Here is a 20,064-nt window from a genome sequence, read left to right on the forward strand (position 1 = left end):
TTTGGGGTGCTCATTATTATTGTTTATAAATATTAAAAACTTATATCTATAATCATCCATAGTATTACAGAATAGACACAGAATGTTGTAGAAGAAATGCCTTTAAGTTTAAATGTCTTAAAGAATTATTTAAATGTTTTTACATCAACCGATAAAGCTATAAGTTCTCGATGCAACTAAATACAAACCATTTTACAAACTGCCGTATGCAATAAAACCAAAGAAAAATAATTCGACAGTCAAGAAAGACAGGCCATATTCGTCAGATAAGGTCACTTTTGTGATCATACAAACTGATCGCAACTAAAGACACGCAAATTGCTAGGTAGGATGTCGGTGAACAAATAAACTTTAAAAAATGTATTGTTCATATAATTATGTATAGTTAGTAATTAACAAGACTGACTGATCTTGTAATTCTGACTTTGTAAAGCATCATCTATTGTTTTTAACCAAATAAGTTTATCATGTCTAGAATCTTGCTTGAAATAAAAAAGATTATGGTGAAATACATGATTGTAACTGTAAGATTAACAAAAAAAGAAAAGAAAAAAAGCATATTTACACCTCAAACTCAAGAAGGGAAATGTCTAAACATTCACTTATACTGTTCTGTTTACAAAACAGCTGTCAAACTTTGTTAGCTCAATAATATGACGCACAAGAGTTTAGTATTCTTCAAAATAATGTAAAGACTCGTTTCTCAATTTCATTTGTTGTTCGATATAATTTTTTTTTCAAGAAAAAATTTCAAGAATTAGCCTGAGCAGTATTTTTATTATTTCTCGCAACACAGTTTAAAACATATCTATGGACTAATACATTATGTATTGCGATTAAATAGGATTTTTAATTGTGTCAATACAAACACATTTTATTTAGAAACCGGTTATATTTAATGATGAGCCCAAATTGAAAACCTTCCAACTTCTAAAAAAAAATTATATCGAGCAACAAATGAATTTGAGAAATGAGTCTTTACATTCTTTTGAAGAATACTAAACTCTTGTGCGTCATATTATTGAGCTAACAAAGTTTGACAGCTGTTTTGTAAACAGAACAGTATAAGTGAATGTTTAGACATTTCCCTTCTTGAGTTTGAGGTGTAAATATGCTTTTTTTCTTTTCTTTTTTTGTTAATCTTACAGTTACAATCATGTATTTCACCATAATCTTTTTTATTTCAAGCAAGTTTCTAGACATGATAAACTTATTTGGTTAAAAACAATAGATGATGCTTTACAAAGTCAGAATTACAAGATCAGTCAGTCTTGTTAATTACTAACTATACATAATTATATGAACAATAAATTTTTTAAAGTTTATTTGTTCACCGACATCCTACCTAGCAATTTGCGTGTCTTTAGTTGCGATCAGTTTGTATGATCACAAAAGTGACCTTATCTGACGAATATGGCCTGTCTTTCTTGACTGTCGAATTATTTTTCTTTGGTTTTATTGCATACGGCAGTTTGTAAAATGGTTTGTATTTAGTTGCATCGAGAACTTATAGCTTTATCGGTTGATGTAAAAACATTTAAATAATTCTTTAAGACATTTAAACTTAAAGGCATTTCTTCTACAACATTCTGTGTCTATTCTGTAATACTATGGATGATTATAGATCTAAGTTTTTAATATTTATAAACAATAATAATGAGCACCCCAAATGCAATGGACTTAACAAAAAACTTCACAGCATTATTTATAACCTAGTATATGTAGTGAACAATAATTAACTAGAATAATTAAACAACATGTGCTGCATGTACTGAGTTAAGAGTTTTGTCACTTTAAAAGTGATCCTGTGTGACTTTCATACTTTGGATTGTACTACTGCTGAGTTGTGAAGAATATGTTAAAAGTTAAAAGTATAACTGTGCCAGCATTAATGATTCTCATGTTGATGTATGCAGGAAATGTGTACTCTTATGTTAAAGGAATAAATTATAACCTTATATTATGCCCCATTCTATAGCATTAGTGATTACAATGGACAAGAATCTTTCCTGTACCAAGAAAACAACAACAACAAAAAACAATGACTTATGTAAATGTATAACATACCCTGCCACCTCATTAGCATCACTCATCACACCTTCTTACAACATGATTAGACCCAAACAAATGGTGATAACCACATGTGAAATTTATGGCTGCATCGCTTTAAGAAAGTGTAGTCGGGGGAAAAAACCTTGTGTGAAACTGCTTAATGATTAACATAATATGATTTTTACACAAAACGCTGTACAAATGTGTAGCAAGTTAACTACTTTAATGCAAAAACAGCAAGTAAAAACATCTTAAATACTACAACAATAATAATAATATTAGATAACTCTAATTATATAACCTTTTCACAAACTCGGTGATACTTATGATAGGTATAATGAAGAAGAGGAAAACATAAAAACAGTAAAAGATGGATGAAGAATAGTAATGAGCTGTAAAGAAGAAAGTTTTTAGTTGATCTTTGAAGAAAGAGATGGAAGAGCAGAACAGAAATTGTGGGAGAGAGTTGGGCTCCAGAGTTTGAATGCAGTAGATCTGAAGGACTGATGCATCATCCACATTCGAACAAAGACTGGAAAAGTTTTGGGGCAACAAGCAAAATTTCAGTTGTATTTTAAGTTGTAATTGTTTTAAATGTGATCAGTGGTTTAGCAATATGGCTATAGGTGTATTATAAAGTTATACATGTGTTATACATGTATAGAAAATGTATTTGGTAACTTTTTCATTTGTGATTAATTATTTCTCTAGTGTGTAGTTCTATAGGTTAATAAGCTAATAAGATAATGTATGTGGAACCTTTATCCACATTGTATAAAACTAAATTTGGCAGCGCAATCACTTGCTAAATCCCAGAACCTGTAGAGGAGGTGGGAGAAAGGAGGATGATAGCCAAGCTGTCATCCATCCTGGACATCACCACACATCCACTACATGAGTCTGTAAGAGACCTAACAAGCTCCTTCAGTACCAGACTCCTCCACACCCAGTGTAAGAAGGAGCACTACCACAGGTCCTTTATTCCAGCAGCCATCAGGACTACAATAATAATATATAATAATCTCACTCATACCCAATCTTACATGTTCATGGTGTAACAACAAGTGCAATATGTAATTTATTTACAATAAGTGCAATAACCTAAAATATTTTGCATATTTCTAATGTATATATTATTGTTAGATATTTTTAGAGTAAATAACTACACAATATGTGTGCAATATTTTTACTTAGTTGTATTTCTTTCCGTTTTTTTTTTCCTCTCTTCATACTGCTGTAACAAGTTAATTTCCCTAAAGGGATCAATAAAGTCTTATCTTTTCTCATCTTATCTTAATGTATTTTGCCATTCACAAAAAATAAAATCTCTTGGTGAAAAAATGTCTTCAGTCTTAGGAAAATGTAGTTTTAGAGTCTTAGGAAAGGTGGCTATAGTTTAATGTTAAAAAAGCAGCACTATGCCTTAAACTTTGCCTTATTCATGATGCATTTGTGTGTGAGACAGGGATGGGGTGGGCAGTGCCTGTGTTGGACTGAAAAGAAAACTTTCTCATGTGTTTGTTTCATTATACATTTACTTGTTTTATCTATTTTTATTTTTTAATATAGTTTTATATTTAGTTAGCATAATTGAAATAATGCTTACTTCAAGACACTAACTACTTAAACTGCTTATGTGTCTAAGTGACAGTGGGGTGGGGGGGCTGTGTGTGTGTGTGTGTGGGAGGGGTTGGGGGTCATGTGTTTTTTATGATGTTGTGTTGGATTGTAAAGAACTAAAAGTTTCTCATTCATTTGTTTATTATACATTAATTAAAAATATTATTTTATATTTAGTTAGCATTAATCAAATGATACTTACTTTAAGACACTAACTTAAATTGCTTTTGTGTCTGAGTGGTGGTGGAGTGAGGCTGGAAGTGAATGTGTTGATGTTTCTTTTAACAGACAAAACAGAGTATGCTGTGACACTCTTTGTTCAAACGTCATAACCCCCAAGAATCAAATAGTTTATTTTAACTTCCTTAAAGTTGTCACAATACCGTTGCCACATGCTTTGACATATCTTTTTCTCCTTGGTGCAAAAACCAAATTGGTTTCACGAACGCTGGAACTAACATTTGTTGTAACTGTTGAATATCTAAAAAGTGTCTGATTTACACATACGGTAGCCATTTTTAAAAGCTTTTTGTCCTACAAAGAATTCCAGTGTATGAATGCTTAAACACTATATACAGACATCGCCACAACATTGGGACTACGTAAAAAACTTTTGATGCTAAACCACGAGGTGTGTGGTGGGTGAGGTGGCCTGTGGGGGCACCATTTCTGTCAGTCAACATTACCTGCCAATCAAGGTTTGTGAGGTGGGGTAGGGAGAGGTGTGTGGGACAGGGGTCTGTGTTTGGGGTGGGGTGTGTGGGGTGGGGTGTGTGTGTGGGCCGTGTGGGTGGGGCTGTAGGTAGGATGGGTGTGTGGGTGCTAGGGATGCATGGTGGGCCGTGTGGGTGGGGCTGTAGGTAGGATGGGTGTGTTGGGCAGGGTGAGGGGGGCTGTGGGGGCACCATTTCTGTCAGTCAACATTACCTGCCAATCAAGGATTGTGAGGTGGGGTAGGGAGAGGTGTGTGGGACTGGGGGGTCTGTGGTTGGGGTGGGTGGGTGTGTGTGTGAGTGTGAGTAGAATGGGGTGTGTGGGGTGGGAGGGAGGGGGGCTGTGAGGAACCATGGCCTGTCGGTCAAAATGATCTGTCAATCAAACTAGTCTGTCATACACAGAGGGGTCATAAATCAGGGGTCATAAATCATATTTTGACAGTTAGTGTATGATATATACTACTCATGTCTTACTTTTGTTTGGTAGTGTGATATCAAAGCAGAAATATTGGTGCAGCCTCATCTATGTTTGCTCATTCCTTTTTGCAGAAGCATTTATTTAGATCAGTGGTTTTAGTTTTGTCCAGATTTACTTCAAGGTTGATGTATTCATGCATTTTTTACTGTTCGGGGCGGCAAGGTGGCTCAGTGGGTAGGTCCTGGGTTTGATTCCTAGATAGAGCGGCCCGTGTCCTTTCTGTGCGGAGTTTGCATGTTCTCCTAGTGTCTGCGTGGGTTTCCTCTCATAGTCCGAAGACATGCAAGTGAGGTGAACTGGAGATACAAAATTGTCCATGACTGTGTTCGACATTAAAGACTTAAACTCTTATCTGATTTTTCATTCACTTATGGATGTGGCACTGTGAAGCAGCCAATACACTTTTTAAATGTTTTTAAGGTCAAAAACAGTGTACTTGGAGAAAACCCACATGAACACAGGAACACTGACAAAGACCAGGATTAAAGCTAGGACTTAGGTTGCTGTGCAGCACCCTCACTAGTTTTTGTGCTTCAATGCACCCTTACTTTAAAGAAGTCTTGTGAATTTAATAAATGAATGCCTGCAAACTGTCTGACATGAGTATTTTTCATTGGTCTCACTATACCACATGGCCAAAAAATCGAGCTCTAGACATTTTTTACTTTACAACAACCTATGAGTTGACAAAGCAGCTGTAATGGCCTTGGAGAGGTGACATCCTGTTTCAGTCACCCCTTCCCTCTTAGACATTAGTCAATAATGACTATGCAGATGCTCGACTGGTCGATAGCATCACTAAGATTCAAACCCTGGACCCCCAGATTTAGTGTACCGCTGCACCACCTGAGCACCCTCAGAAAGTGGTTACTGATTCAGTGAATATTTTGTTATTCTATCATTTGTATTGTTATCTATTGTTTTTATTAATTATTATTACAGTTTTAATATTATATTTCATCATTGTATTATTATTGTTTTATTATTATTGTTATTATTATTATTATAATAATTATAATATTTTTATTGATTATATTGTTTTTATTATTTTATTATTATTATTTGATATTTTTATCTTCACTTTTATCATTGTTATTCATGTTATTATTCCTCTCTTTACATTAATATTATTACCATTATTGTTGTTATTTTTTATTATTATTGTTGTTCATGTCATGTTCATGTCGTATCATGTTCATGTCAGTTTGTGTAGGGTATGATAAGACCATTTTCTCGACTCAGGAAGTGTGTGAAGTCACCAGGGTTTTCAACACACAATCATTTCCTGCACGAGTTCTTTCATTTCCTGTCACTGCCGATGATAGTTCTTCCTCTTACCAGCCTGCCGCTTATTAACTGCTTTTAACTCCAGTTACCACGTTAGTCTTGTATTATTTCTATCATAAACATTGTTCGTTCATAATTATTATAATGATTATGAGTGTAAGCTCATTAATCACAAAAAGCCATTCCTCCTTCCTCCTTGTCTTTTTTCTACCTTGTGTTCCTTCCTTCCTTTAAATGACACTCAACATTAACCACTTTGGTTCACATACATCTGTACTAAATAGTATATTAGATCTGTTCGAAACAGACTTTTAAAATTAACCTTTAGAAACCTAGCATGCGTGCTGGGCCTGGCTAAAGATAATAAGTGCAACTGTCTCTTCTGGAATCTCCAGTTACTTTCTTACAGATAAACCAGTGTGATAAGGGGCAACCAAACGGTATTAAAGGGCAAACACCCCCCCCCCCCCCTTCTCTCTCTCTCTCTCTCTCTCTCTCTCTCACACCCATACACAATTTTTTTATCTCCAGTTTACCTGACTGCATGTCTTTGGACTGTGGGAGGATACTCGAGCTTTCAGAGGAAACCCATGTGGACACAGGGAGAACATGCAAACTCCACACAGAAAGGATCAGATCACTGCACCTGGGAATCAAAACAAGGACTTTCTTGCCATCATGCTACCCTGCTTCAAAGAATACCATAATAATTGAGATACTTGCAAGTAATAAAGAGGTAATAAGGTAGCTACTAATACCAGAACAGACCCAGGTGCAATGAGTGGAACTTCCATTAGAGGATAATTTTTTAAGCCACATTTTTATTTTATTTTATAAGATAATGTTAACACTAGCATTTTGTTAACAGATACTCAGCTAATTAGCAGTTTCGGCTCCAGCAGTGTGAAGTGGAACTAGGCATTATTTAGCATAAAATCTTATTGCTACTCCCATTGGTCACAATACAACAAGTAAGATCTTAGTATCACAGTCTTGATTTGCATCAGTATATATTAAATCATTTATTTTGCAGAAGCCAGCAGATGTTAATCTTTTGTGTTGCTAGCATTGGCATTTAGGCTAACTGGACTAAATTTGGTTTAGCGACATACAGATTCTTTATTCTTTGCAGATTTATACATCATTTGAATAATGTGCTTGTGGGACATGACTCATTTAAAAATGCTTTAGTTATATAGAGACATCACACTTCAGATAAAATTGGACAACATATCTCACCTTCCATGGGTGCACCAGACCACAGCCGCTGAGAGAAAACTGGAATTCCCCCCTTGTGACTGAATCTCAGGGTCTGACTGGCTGATGCATGGTTATGTTGTGGCACATTTTGCCGCATGACCATGTGTCAGTGTGTATGGTCCATCATTTTGTTTTATGGCAGTGGTGGCTCAGCAGTTAAGGTAATGGGCTAGTGATCAAAAGGTTGCTGATTAAAGTCCCACTATCATCAGTGTTGTGCCCCTGATCAAGGTACCCTCAATTGTTTGCAATGTAATCAGCTAAAAATCACTTTTGTTGATACAGTCGTGATCTGTTCCCAAAGGAGAATTGTGACAACTCCTTACTGTTGCATATCTTTAGGTGTGTTTGCAGGAAGAATGTGACAAAATAACAATAACAGCCAAAATTTATTTTAAGTGTTGTGAGAAGGAATGACAATCACAACTTTTTTGGAATGTTTTGCAGGCTCAAGGTGCAGAAATGGATTTGTATTAACAAATAAAAGTTGAGCGGACAAGACATACACTGTATTGCCAAAAGTATTCGCTCATCTGCCTTCACACGCACATGAACTTGAGTGACATCCCATTCTTAATCCATAGGGTTTAATATGATGTCGGCCCACCCTTTGCAGCTATAACAACTTCAACTCTTCTGGGAAGGCTTTCCACAAGATTTAGGAGTGTGTTTATGGGAATTTTTGACCATTCTTCTAGAAGTGCATTTGTGAGGTCAGACACTGATGTTGGACCAGAAGGCCTGACTTGCAGTCTCCACTTTAATTCATCCCAAAGGTGTTCTGTCGGGTTGAGGTCAGGACTCTGTGCAGGCCAGTCAAGTTCTTCCACACCAAACTTGCTCATCCATGTCTTTATGGACCTTGCTTTGTGCACTGGTGCGCAGTTATGTTGGAACAGGAAGGGGCCATCCCCAAACTGTTCCCACAAAGTTGGGAGCATGAAATTGTCCAAAATCTCTTGCTATGCTGAAGCTCTAAGAGTTCCTTTCACTGGAACTAAGGGGTTGCGCCCAACTCCTGAAAAACAACCCCACACCATAATCTCCCCTCCACCAAACTTTACACTTGGCACAATGCAGTCAGACAAATAGCGTTCTTCTGGCAACCGCCAAACCCCGACTCGTCCATCGGATTGTCCATGAAGCTCTCTACACACTGTTCTTGAGCTAATCTAAAGGCAACATGAAGTTTGGAGGTCTGTAGCGCTTGACTTTGCAGAAAGTTGGCGACCTCTGCACACTATGCGCCTCAGCATCTTCTGACCCCGGTCTGTCACTTTACTTCATAATACCACTGACAGTTGACTGTGGAATATTTAGTAGCGAGGAAATTTCACGACTGGACTTGCACAGGTGGCATCCGATCACGGTACCATGCTGGAATTCACTGAGCTCCTGAGAGCGACCCATTCTTTCACAAATGTGTGTAGAATCAGTCTGCATGCCTAGGTGCTTGGTTTTATACACCTGTGGCCATGGAAGTGATTGGAACACCTGAATATAATTACTTGGATGGGTGAGTGAATACTTTTGGCAATTCACTCACCCATTTCCTGCTATGTTTTCATGTACATGGCAGTGTTCCTATCACCACTGTAGTGTTTGCATGCATACTGCAGTATTCCAATGTCATTTGTAAAGTGTTTCCACTATAATTAATTTGTAACATGTGTTAGCAATTGTTGTGACTAAAACACATGAATTCATTTATTAGAAGGGGTGTCTTAATACTTTTACATGTTTATATACTGCACATCCATTTGGAAAGAGAAGGGGTGCACTTACTTTTTAAAATCACTATTTGCCCATCAGAATGATAACCCAGACACTTTGTTGTTTTCCTGAGGGTATTATTGGTGCAGTATTATAGACAAAGAATGGCCAGTCAAATAGGATTTAAACCAAGAGAGTGTGAATCCAGTATTTTTCTAGCCCATACAGTAAAATGTTATGATCTTGAATGAAGTGTTGAGTTGTCTGTTCTAGCTCTGATGGTGACACCGTTGTTAATTCTAATAGCTATGTGACAGTTTAATATTATTATATGAATATTATGAAAATAATATTGCTTGATAGGACTAATCAGAAAATCAGCAAATTCTTGAAGAAATTCTGAATAAGGACCAGGGGGCTCATAAATAGTAATCAGCTTAAACATTTTAGCAAATTGAGAATTGGGTAGCTAAAAATGCTAGTTGCTGACAAACAAGGATGCCACCAACTAGCATTTCAAATGAGTTATAGAAGTTGTTTTATAGTGAGGCCTATGTCTTTGTCATAAACTGTGGCTACTCCTTCTCCACGACTATTAGGACATGGCTTATGTTTATAACTGTATCCAGGAGGAGCTGGTTCATTTAAACCTAGATACTCATAAGGACTATTCCTGGTTTCCGTTAGACAAATGCACCTAGACACTTACGATGATTTTGATGAATAATTAGGTTAATAAAATGTATTCTTCTCATTCTTTTTGAGAATGTTTTGGTTTACAAATGGCATGGTGAACAGACATAGTCTCAATAGTTTGGGACCAAAAAGTAGTAGGTGATGTCTGATGGCGACTCGCAGACTGTCAGTTTAGCCTGTTTGTCTGCTATGTGGTCTTAGCTCAGGATAGTCAATTACCACTATTTGCCACTACACTGACAGCATAAAGCCTGAGAGTAGCAGGTTGTTGGGATTTTTTTAATCCTGTATAACTTTTACTGGCCTCTTAATTAGGAACAAATACCCTGTCGGCACTTGTTTTAAGTAGACAATTAGAGACACAATGTGTGTTCGTCTTCAAACTTTTATTAGTGAATACTTTCTCATTACAGGGCCCTGTTGGCTTTATATTTTTGGTTGTCATTCTCCTCCTAGCAGTAACACGAAGGTCTAAAATTCAAACAACTTCTGCACTTGCTAGAGCCTCATACTAGAACAAAACACTGTATTATGTTATTACCATTACTGAGAATTATTCACCATCCAAACATCATTAGGTTAGTGGGGGGACTATGGGTTCTTTTATGAGTATTCGTCTATACTGAACCACTAAGGAAAGTGCATCTCTTTTGTCATTTCAGGTGATCGACGCACTGTCCAAGCTTTCAAACACGACTATTGCACTACAAACTGGAATCAGGTAAGTGCCACCAAAAAGAAGCTTAAACTCAAATTTGATCAGTGTGTCAATAACAACAACAACAACAAAATGATGTAAATAAAAAGGGCCAAGTTATAAATTAGTGTAACAATAATAGTACGTTTACAGTGGCATGTATCTCAGACTCACTGGGACCCCGACTAGGATGGATTGATTTGTTAAAAAAGAATAAATAAGTAAATAAATGAATGATTAAAAGCACTTAGGGGGTGCAGTGGTATTACACTTGCCCACCACCACTGAGATCTGGGTTCAAATGTCACCACTGCTCTTGGCTGACTAGGTCTCTAAACAGACATGATTGGCTATGTCTGTGGGAGCTGGCCAAAGCCCTGCTATGGATAGGCACGCTATCCATGGTATTTCTTTCTTGCACCCAGTGTTATTTGGTAAAACTGAACCTCCTATCAGCTCGATAGACAGAAACGTCAGGTTCACCAGGGAGAATATTAAGGAAAAGTTATCATTCCTGGACTGTGCTGTGCTCACTGAGGATGATGAAAGCCTCAACATTGAGGCTTACCAGAAACCCACACACACAAACCAGTTCCTTCTCTTTGACTCCCACCAACCAATGGAACACAAACTTGGGGTTGTTAGGACTACACCACCGGTCAAAGAGCATTCCCTCCAAGACAGCACAAAACACCAAGGCACAATATGAGCAACACTGTGTATGCTGTACAATGCAATGAGGAGTGCTCATATCTATACATAGGAGATACCAAACAACCACTCAACCACTCCACAGGCGCACAACATAGGAGCTCATAAGGACAAGACCATGTGTTTGCACTTAAAGGAGAAGGGACACTCCTTTGAGGATACAGATGTTCATATTTTGGACAAAGAAGACAGATGGTGTGAAGTAGAACAACCGTCTTTGAACAGAGATGGTGACTTATGACACCAATTGTTAGCCACTTATAAAGCAGTCCTGAGATTCCTTCGTAATGACTCACATGTTGGTGGGTAACAACTCCTAAATGAGTCATATTTTGTCTCTTGTGATTCTAACGACTCACATGTTGGAAAGGCAGGTCAACGACTCTGGGGACCAAAGTGACAATCCCACTAAGAGTTAAAGACCTGGAACTCCCTATCAGCGTTTAGAAGTCGTTTGGATTAGAGGTGAAATGTCTTCAAAAACCTAAAATGAAGTTCAGAGCTCAGGCACTTAAGACCTGAGTAAATGAGAACCTACACAGACACTTAGGGCTCAAAGTTTTCAATCATTAGGTTGAGGATTCAAATCACACCTCTGTTGGACCCTTGAGCAAGCCCCTTAACACACATGACTCTAAGGGCATGTTAAATTCATGTTAAATGTGAGTTTTTTGTTGCTTTTTTGTTTACAAAAAATTATATTGATTTTACTCTAGAAAAAAAAAAATCTAGATAAACAGGTTTTATTTAAAATCGGGGCACTTTAAGGTGTTCTGCTTTTGTAGAGAAAATCATACAATTATTATTATCATTTATTTATGAACTCTCATCTGTGTCTCTTCAGGCCATTTCCCACAGAAGAAAGTGTGGAAGACGAGGACATTTACAATCACCTGGAGGATCTAATAGAGTAAGAATCATTGATTCATTTATTTTTAATAACCACTTTGTTTCTGATCAGTGTTTCAGTCATTTGGCTGCCCAGAAATACTTGCCACAATGTGGAGCTACACCCTAAACAAGATGCCACTTACCCAGGACATTTCATTCATCCATTCACTTACCCAGTCTCTCCTAGGAAAAATTTCAGAGCAGCAAAACTGTGTCCTACGTGTTTTTTTTCTGAAATGGACAGACTGCAATGTAGCACTGACAGACCTGCAGTGCTGAAATGTAAAACGTATTAATATTGGTATCATAATACAGTTATTGTAATAGGTGTCCTTTATTTTGTGGAGGGTTGTTGCTGATTGATGCATTATTTCTAAAACACTGACTAAAATTGTGACAACAAAGTGGGTTTCATTTTAGGAGATACAAAACATTTTATAGAAATGCCACTGTTACTAATTACCCAAACCTATATATTGCACAATCCAACACCACTGGTGTTCATAAATTAGTAGATAGACATATGCACACACACACACACACACACACTTTCTCCCTGGGCACTGCCCAACCTCTGCCCTCTGCTTTGCTTCAAAATGTATGTATGAAGACTTTTGGAGGCCATCAGGGCCCTTAAAAAGTGAGAGTGATGGTGTGCCAGTATGACTGTGTGTGTGTGTGTGTGTTATGTTTTTGATCTTGAGTTGTTATAACAGTTCATGTTGACTAAAATAACAGGGTCGGGTTATTATTACCTGCAGTCTTAGCACGACTGTGGCCACTTTGTGTTTTCTGTTACCCAGCCTCTGTACTTCATCAGCAGAAAAATCAATACAGGATTCAAAGCATGTGTTAAAATCAAACCAACCATGTGCAACATCCAGTATTTTTTCTGCATTTAGTGACAGTGGTCATCGAGTCACCCTGCATGGGTAGATCACAAGATCTAAACAATATACATTTTTCAGCTGCTCCCATATTTAGGGGTCGCAGTAGCAGTAATGCATACCTGATTTGGGTACTGGAAAGGGGCAGCGTCCCTAGTGGGTACTAGAGTTTTGTCCACATTTAACTCAAGATGTTTGTAGGGTTTTTTTTTGTTGGATATTGGTTTCGCATGAGGTCCTCAGAACCCTGAACTGAAATTAACTCAGCTCCCCTGTTAGACCAGAGCTGCTGAGCTCATTTGCGAATAGCACCCATCAGCCTTGACATAAACAGCAGCCTTTTTTTCCTCAGTTGGCTGAGGGTCATGAAGGTTCTGAAAGTATTGCTGGCCCTGGAAAAGGAAGCCTTCAGCAGACAGGTCACTTCCTCCATATGGGGCTGGCCTACTAAGTGGAAAGCTCTGAGGAAACCTCATGGAACCCAACTCTGGAAAAAGTGGGGTGCGCAGATTCCTTTAATTGTTTTGATACCATGGGTTTTAGAGGGAAACATATGCAAATCCCTTGCAATCTTTCTTTGAGGAATGTGGTATTTAAACATTTTAATAATTGGCAGGAGCAGAGCTTAGAAGAATATATAGCAAGTTTGAATGATAAGGATGCTGATGGTAATGTGCTGACAAATGAGGTGAGTGTACTTAGAAGGTTGAAAGAGTATTTTGAGGAGCTGATGAATAAAGAAAATAAGAGAGAGAAGGTTGAATGATATGGTTAGTAAGCTAGGGAGTGTCTTGCATTAGCAAGGAGAACGTGATGACAGTGCTTGGTGTGACAAAGGAGGATGCTCAAGACAGGGCAAGATGGACACTAATGATCTGCTGTGATGACCCCTAACGGTAACAGTCGAAAGAAGAAGAAGAAAAAAAAAGTAGAAGATGAGGTTGAAGATAAAAGAGGAAGAGGACGGGCATCAACATTATGGATAAAAACAATTAAAGGAACATTGAATGAGCCATGAAGAACCCTGAGGACTCAAGCAGTAGACAGTATACACTGGAGAAAAACAATCCATATTGTTGCCATGAGTTAGTTTCGACTTGATGGCACTTAAAAAATATATTAATATGATCTGTTTATCTGATCTGCAGTGAAAATGGGGTAGATGACGAGGAAGATCTTTATGACTGTGTGTATGATGATGATGGAGGTGAGGTGTATGAAGACCTGATGAAGATGGAAGCTGGCGCTCCACCTGTGAGTTACGTTCTGACTCTACCTACATAACCTTACCTATTACACCACACCCCTACAACACACATATTAAATCTCATTTGTTATACCATATCCACTACACTACACCCACCACACCCATTGGAGTATACCCATCACCCTACACCCCTTTCACTACTCCCACCACACTCATTACACACTTATTACACTATTGCATCCATATTGTTCTGTGCCTCAAACCGAGCATAGAAGTTGTTCAGCTCATCTGAAAGGGAGGCATCACTGTCACAGGCAGGTGGCATTGGATGCCCTGCCACATGTGCTGTGTGTCATTACTGTTCTGGAAGTGGCTTTGGATGCTCTGGCCGTGTTTGTGCTTTGCTCCTCTGATTGCTCAATAAAGTTCAGCCCCCATTGTTCTCAGGGTTATCTTGTCACATGCTTTGAAGTGTTTCAGACCCTAAAGCAGTACACGCAACACAGTCACCCATGGCTTCTGGTTGGGTCGTGTGGTGATCGTGAGACAATGACATCAACAATACACTTGCTGATGTAGCAAGTCACTGATGTTGTGTACTCCTCCATGTTGATGGAATCGCCGTATGTTGCAACCTCCCCAAACGTGTCCCAGTCAGTGTGCTCAGACCAGTCCTGAAGAGCAGAGAGGGCTTCTGCTGGCCAGGTTTTGACCTGTTTCACTGGTTTGGAGTGTCTGATGCTGGAATTAGCATAACAGAGATATGGTCTATTTGATTAGCCGAGGTAGGGATTGGGCGCCATCCTGTATGCACAGGTAATGTTTAAATAAACAAGATCCAGAATGTTTGCCCCTCCAGTTGCAAAGTCCACATGTTGGTAGAATTTAGGGACCACAGTCTTAATATTTGCATGAGCGTAGAGGTGAATTCCTGTGGTGAATAAAAAGGTATGCATCTGACAAACCATCTCCATCAGTGGAGAAAAGTATTAGTAACAAGCACAGAGTTCATGTACCATTCAGTGTTAATGTACACACACATGCCGTCGTGTTCTTTCGGACTGAGCTGCACTGTCTGGAATAATAAGCCACGGTTCAGTGAAAACTAAACACAACAGTCTCTGAACTCACACTGGGTAGCTCGCTGGAGTCAGATATAGTGCAGTTTGTTGTCTAGTAAGCATGTATTTGCCAGGAATAGTGACAGTAGAGCCAGTCGGTTAGCCTGCTCTTTCAAAGTTTCTTAAGAGCTGCCACAAACAATGTCACACTTTCTCCTTCCTCCTGTTACCAGTGGTTATGGTGAGAAGTGTTAACAAAGGATTTTTACAATGTCTGCGTATGTTTTATTACCAGGCTTTAATGGCTGCATCAGGCTCAAGAGCAGGTTAAAAGTTGTGGCACCCATAACATTTAGAAAAAACGATGTATTAACATAAACAGGGATACTTTTTACTAGCCGCTCAGAACTACACAACAGCAGTAGGGAGCTACATATCCCACGATTCAGTGCTTCAGTGCAGTGTCAATTCATAACAAAATACATCACACATTACACTACACCCCTTTTACTACACCCATCACCCTACACCCATTACATTACATCGATAGACTACAGCAATCACACTACACCCATTACACTACAATCGCAACATTACACCCACTGTTACACCCATTACACTACACCCATCACCCATAACACTAGACCCATTACACTACAACATCACAGTACACCCATTAAGCTACCCCTATTACACCACAGCCATCATACCAGAACCATTACACTCCATCCATCACATTACACCCCTTACACTACACCTATTAAGCTGCAGCCCTTACACCTACACCCATGACACTACACCTGTTACACTGCACCCCTTAGACTACAGCCATAACACTACTCCTTTTATACTACACCCATCACACTACACCCATTACACTACAACCGCAACACTACACCCACTATGTTACACCCATTACACTACACCCATCACCCATAACACTACACCCATTACACTACAACATCACAGTACACTCATTACGCTACACCTATTACACCACAGCCATCATACCAGAACCATTACACTACACCCATCAACCTAGACACATCATACTACACCTATTACATTACACCCATTATACTGCACCTGTTAAACTACACCACACCACACCACACCTACACTACATTCTTTGTATAAATAAGTGTGTAATATTTGCTATTTGATTTGATTTTAGAAACAGGTGGAGATGGATATCAGGAGCTGTTGTTTAGCTGAGATTAAACAGACAGAAGAGAAGTACAGTGAGACATTGGAGTCCATTGAAAAAGTATAACAACTCTATATGTATACTCGCACACACACATTACATTGCTAAATATTTGACGTATTGGGCAGCGAAAGCATTGCTTGTAATATCACCATTTCCATTATTTTTCAATTAATAAACAACTATTAAACTAAATCATTTAGAGCATCTTTAATTCTTGTTAAATACTATATGCTGTTTTTCCTACCTAAAATGTTTTCTTGTGTTTTTAGTTTTTCATGAGGCCACTGGAACAGTTTCTTACTCCTTCTGAGATTCTAAAAGTGTTCGTCAACATTCCTGTGAGTATAGAAGGTGGAAATGCCACTTCTTTAATAAGACAGAGATGTGTAGCCATTATGGCTGGTTACTTTTCTGAGTCTATATAAATAATGGCTAGTTTGCCACATTTGCAAACATTACAAAGTATGTAGAACTGTGGTGTCATGTAAATGAAGAAAAGAAAATCCATAAATTTAAAGCTACTGGAATGTAGATGACACTGTCCACAGTTCATTAAGCGTTACATTTCCATGGGCTCCTTCTTGGTCTTTGTTGCTGTGTTCAGCAACAAACAGTAACTCCCGTGTTCAAGCAGCTTTTGTCAACTTTTGGTGAGCTGACCATCTGAACAAATTACTTCTCTACATAATTACTTCTCTGGTTGTCTTTTATGGCCCTAATAAAACACTATTCTTTTATGTACTATTTAATGAGGACAAATAAATAGCCCTTTTTGTACACTGATCAGCCATAACATTAAAACTACCTCCTTGTTTCTACACTCACTGTCCATTTTATCAGCTCCACTTACCATATAGAAGCACTTTGTAGTTCTACAATTACTGACTGTAGTCCATCTGTTTCTCTACATACTTTTTAGCCTGCTTTCACCCTGTTCTTCAATGGTCAGGACCCACATAGGACCACCACAGAGCAGGTATTATTTAGGAGGTGGATTATTCTCAGCACTGTAGTGACATTGACATGGTGGTGGTGTGTTAGTATGTGTTGTGCTGGTATGAGTGGATCAGACACAGCAGCGCTGCTGGAGTTTTTAAATACTCTGTCCACTCATTGTCCACTCGATTAGACACTCCTACCTAATTGGTCCACCTTGTAGATGTAAAGTCAGAGACGATCGCTCATCTATTGCTGCTGTTTGAGTTGGTCATCTTCTAGACCTTCATCAATGGTCATAGGACGTTGTGCACGGGGCACTGTTGGCTGGATATTTTTGGTTGGTGGACTATTCTCAGTCCAGCAGTGACAGTAAGGTGTTTAAAAACTCCACCAGTGCTGCTGTGTCTTATCCACTCATACCAGCACAACACACACTAACACACCACCACCATGTCAGTGTCACTGCAGTGCTGAGAATGATCCATCACTCAAGTAATACCTGCTCTGTAGTGGTCCTGGGAGAGTCTTGACCATTGAAGAACAGCATGAAAGCGGGCTAACAAAGCATGCAGAGAAACAGATGGACTACAGTCAGTAATTGTAGAAATATAAAGTGTTTCCATATGGGAAGTGGAGCTGATAAAATGGACAGTGAGTGTAGAAACAAGGAGGTGGTTTTAATGTAATGGCTGATCAGTGTATGAGCATATGGTGTTCTGTCTGGGCCGTGTTACTGCATTTCACCCAGTGATCAGGACCCACAGCAACCCTGACCAGGATGAAGCATTGGTAAAAATTAAGTAAAATAAACAGATTTATGCTAATATCTTTAATAACTATATTTAGGACCTGGTGAAAGTGCACAAAAGCCTCCAGCAGGACATCCAGAACTCCATCTGTCACCAAAGTGCCAGCAACCTCTATCAGATCTTCATTGATTATAAGGAGAGGTGAGAAATCACTCACTGTGGGTAATAAATACATGATTTAAATCATTATTAAACAAAGCCCCAGTTATTCACTAATAACTGGGGCTTTTAGAATGAACGTTAATTATTTGCACTTAAAGGCTTAGAAGATACAAAAGAAGCTGAAGGGATATGAAATGTGAAATGGTTTAGTTAAATAGTTTATTCTGTATAATTGATATGGCTATTCTGTTTATTACCACATGAATGTTTTACACACGTTTTACTTTTTCTGACACCAGTGTATGTATTTAGTAAATCCAACACTAGTGCCATTCACAATGTGAATGCAGCTAGCAGTGACATTAGAACATTGTGTCTCATCAATTCAGTAATAGACTGATAATAGTGAATAGATTTTAGTAATTTATATTTAAGTAATATAATGTTGTATTGTGTGTTGCAGGTTACTCATCTATGGCAAATACTGCAGTCAGGTAGAAATCGCCATTGCCTGTCTGGATGAAATCTGTAAAAATAAAGAAGATGTGAGACAAAAACTCGAGGTAAAACACCCAGTCTCTTGTTTATATTAGCTTTACACATTAAGCACTGGCTTTCCGGACAAGGATTAATCTAAGTCCTTGATGCATTAGAGCTGTTAATGTTTAATCACATTTGATTTTGCTTTTCTTCCAGTAATTGTAGTATTCTTAGTTTCTAGTAATTTAGCAGGAAAGTATGACATGTTTTCTGTTTAGACTTAAAAATATGGAGGGGGGTGCTTGTGTTGTTGCTATTGTTCTTATTGTCCATTATTAAGTGCCAGCATTTAGCGGCATTTAAAATGATAAGCCATGTCTGAGGAAGGGTTTTGGCTAAAGGCCTGCAATAGATTGGCACCCATTTAAGGGTGTTCCTGCCTTGCGCCCAATGTTTTTTGGTGGAACCAGTCCTGCCATGAACCTGACCAAGGTAAAGCACTTGATAAAAATAAAAAAGTGTTCTTCTAATCCAAGTCTAGGAAACTGGCTGAGTGTAATAGGTTAGAAAGGAATGATTTTAGTCAGACATTGCCCTCTGCTGTTTGCTTGTGATTTTACCATTAACAACACGAACCAACCAGTATAAACTTTTATTTCATTTTCATCAACTGCAGGTCCAGTTCAAGTCAAGTCAAATGTATTTGTATAGCGTTTTTTTACAACGTTGTGTAAAAAGCAACTTTACAGCATCCAGGACCTGTGAAGCATGTACCCATCCTCCTTGGGTTGCCTGGAGGATCATTTAAATGAATTAGAATTAAACAAACCATACAGACACAAAAATAATTTTAAATAAACGTTGTAACTAGAGAAAAGAAAAAGAATTTATGTTTTTCATTATTTAGTCCTGTCTGTGGTCAAGTCTAATGGTGAGTTTTGAGTGCAGAAATGGCAGATGCCCATTATATCCAGCAGGAGCAGCATTGGCATGGCAGTCTCAAACATTACAGGCTTCAGACTTAGTAAACAGATTACTGTCAAAATCACAGGGTAAAAACTAAAAGATGTTAGAAAATTATATGAAATCATTAATAGTAATATGTCAGTTTTGCAGAGAACAACATGAGACTCTGGTACCCATAATTATTACAGTTCCAAGGAAAACACTAAGTGCAAGCCAAGATACCCTGGACAGAGCTAATCATGTCTATGTAGACATCCAGTGGGCCTAAAGCATCACTGAAAT

At 38.2% G+C, this 20,064-nt stretch overlaps 1 protein-coding gene across 2 annotated transcripts in view; it reads left to right on the forward strand.

The window, feature by feature from the left end:
* LOC134309788 (guanine nucleotide exchange factor VAV3) overlaps window positions 1-20,064 on the forward strand; it is a 142,237-nt gene that overhangs the window by 67,958 nt on the left and 54,215 nt on the right. For both annotated transcript variants that reach the window (XM_062991102.1, XM_062991101.1), the window contains exons 3-9: window positions 10,485-10,543; window positions 12,075-12,140; window positions 14,157-14,262; window positions 16,451-16,543; window positions 16,756-16,824; window positions 18,272-18,375; window positions 18,800-18,899. In XM_062991102.1, the coding sequence (XP_062847172.1) occupies window positions 10,485-10,543; window positions 12,075-12,140; window positions 14,157-14,262; window positions 16,451-16,543; window positions 16,756-16,824; window positions 18,272-18,375; window positions 18,800-18,899 (597 nt within the window). The remainder of the gene's footprint in view (window positions 1-10,484; window positions 10,544-12,074; window positions 12,141-14,156; window positions 14,263-16,450; window positions 16,544-16,755; window positions 16,825-18,271; window positions 18,376-18,799; window positions 18,900-20,064) is intronic.

This window comes from Trichomycterus rosablanca, chromosome 3 (genome assembly GCF_030014385.1).
Source record: "Trichomycterus rosablanca isolate fTriRos1 chromosome 3, fTriRos1.hap1, whole genome shotgun sequence".
NCBI lineage: Eukaryota > Metazoa > Chordata > Actinopteri > Siluriformes > Trichomycteridae > Trichomycterus > Trichomycterus rosablanca.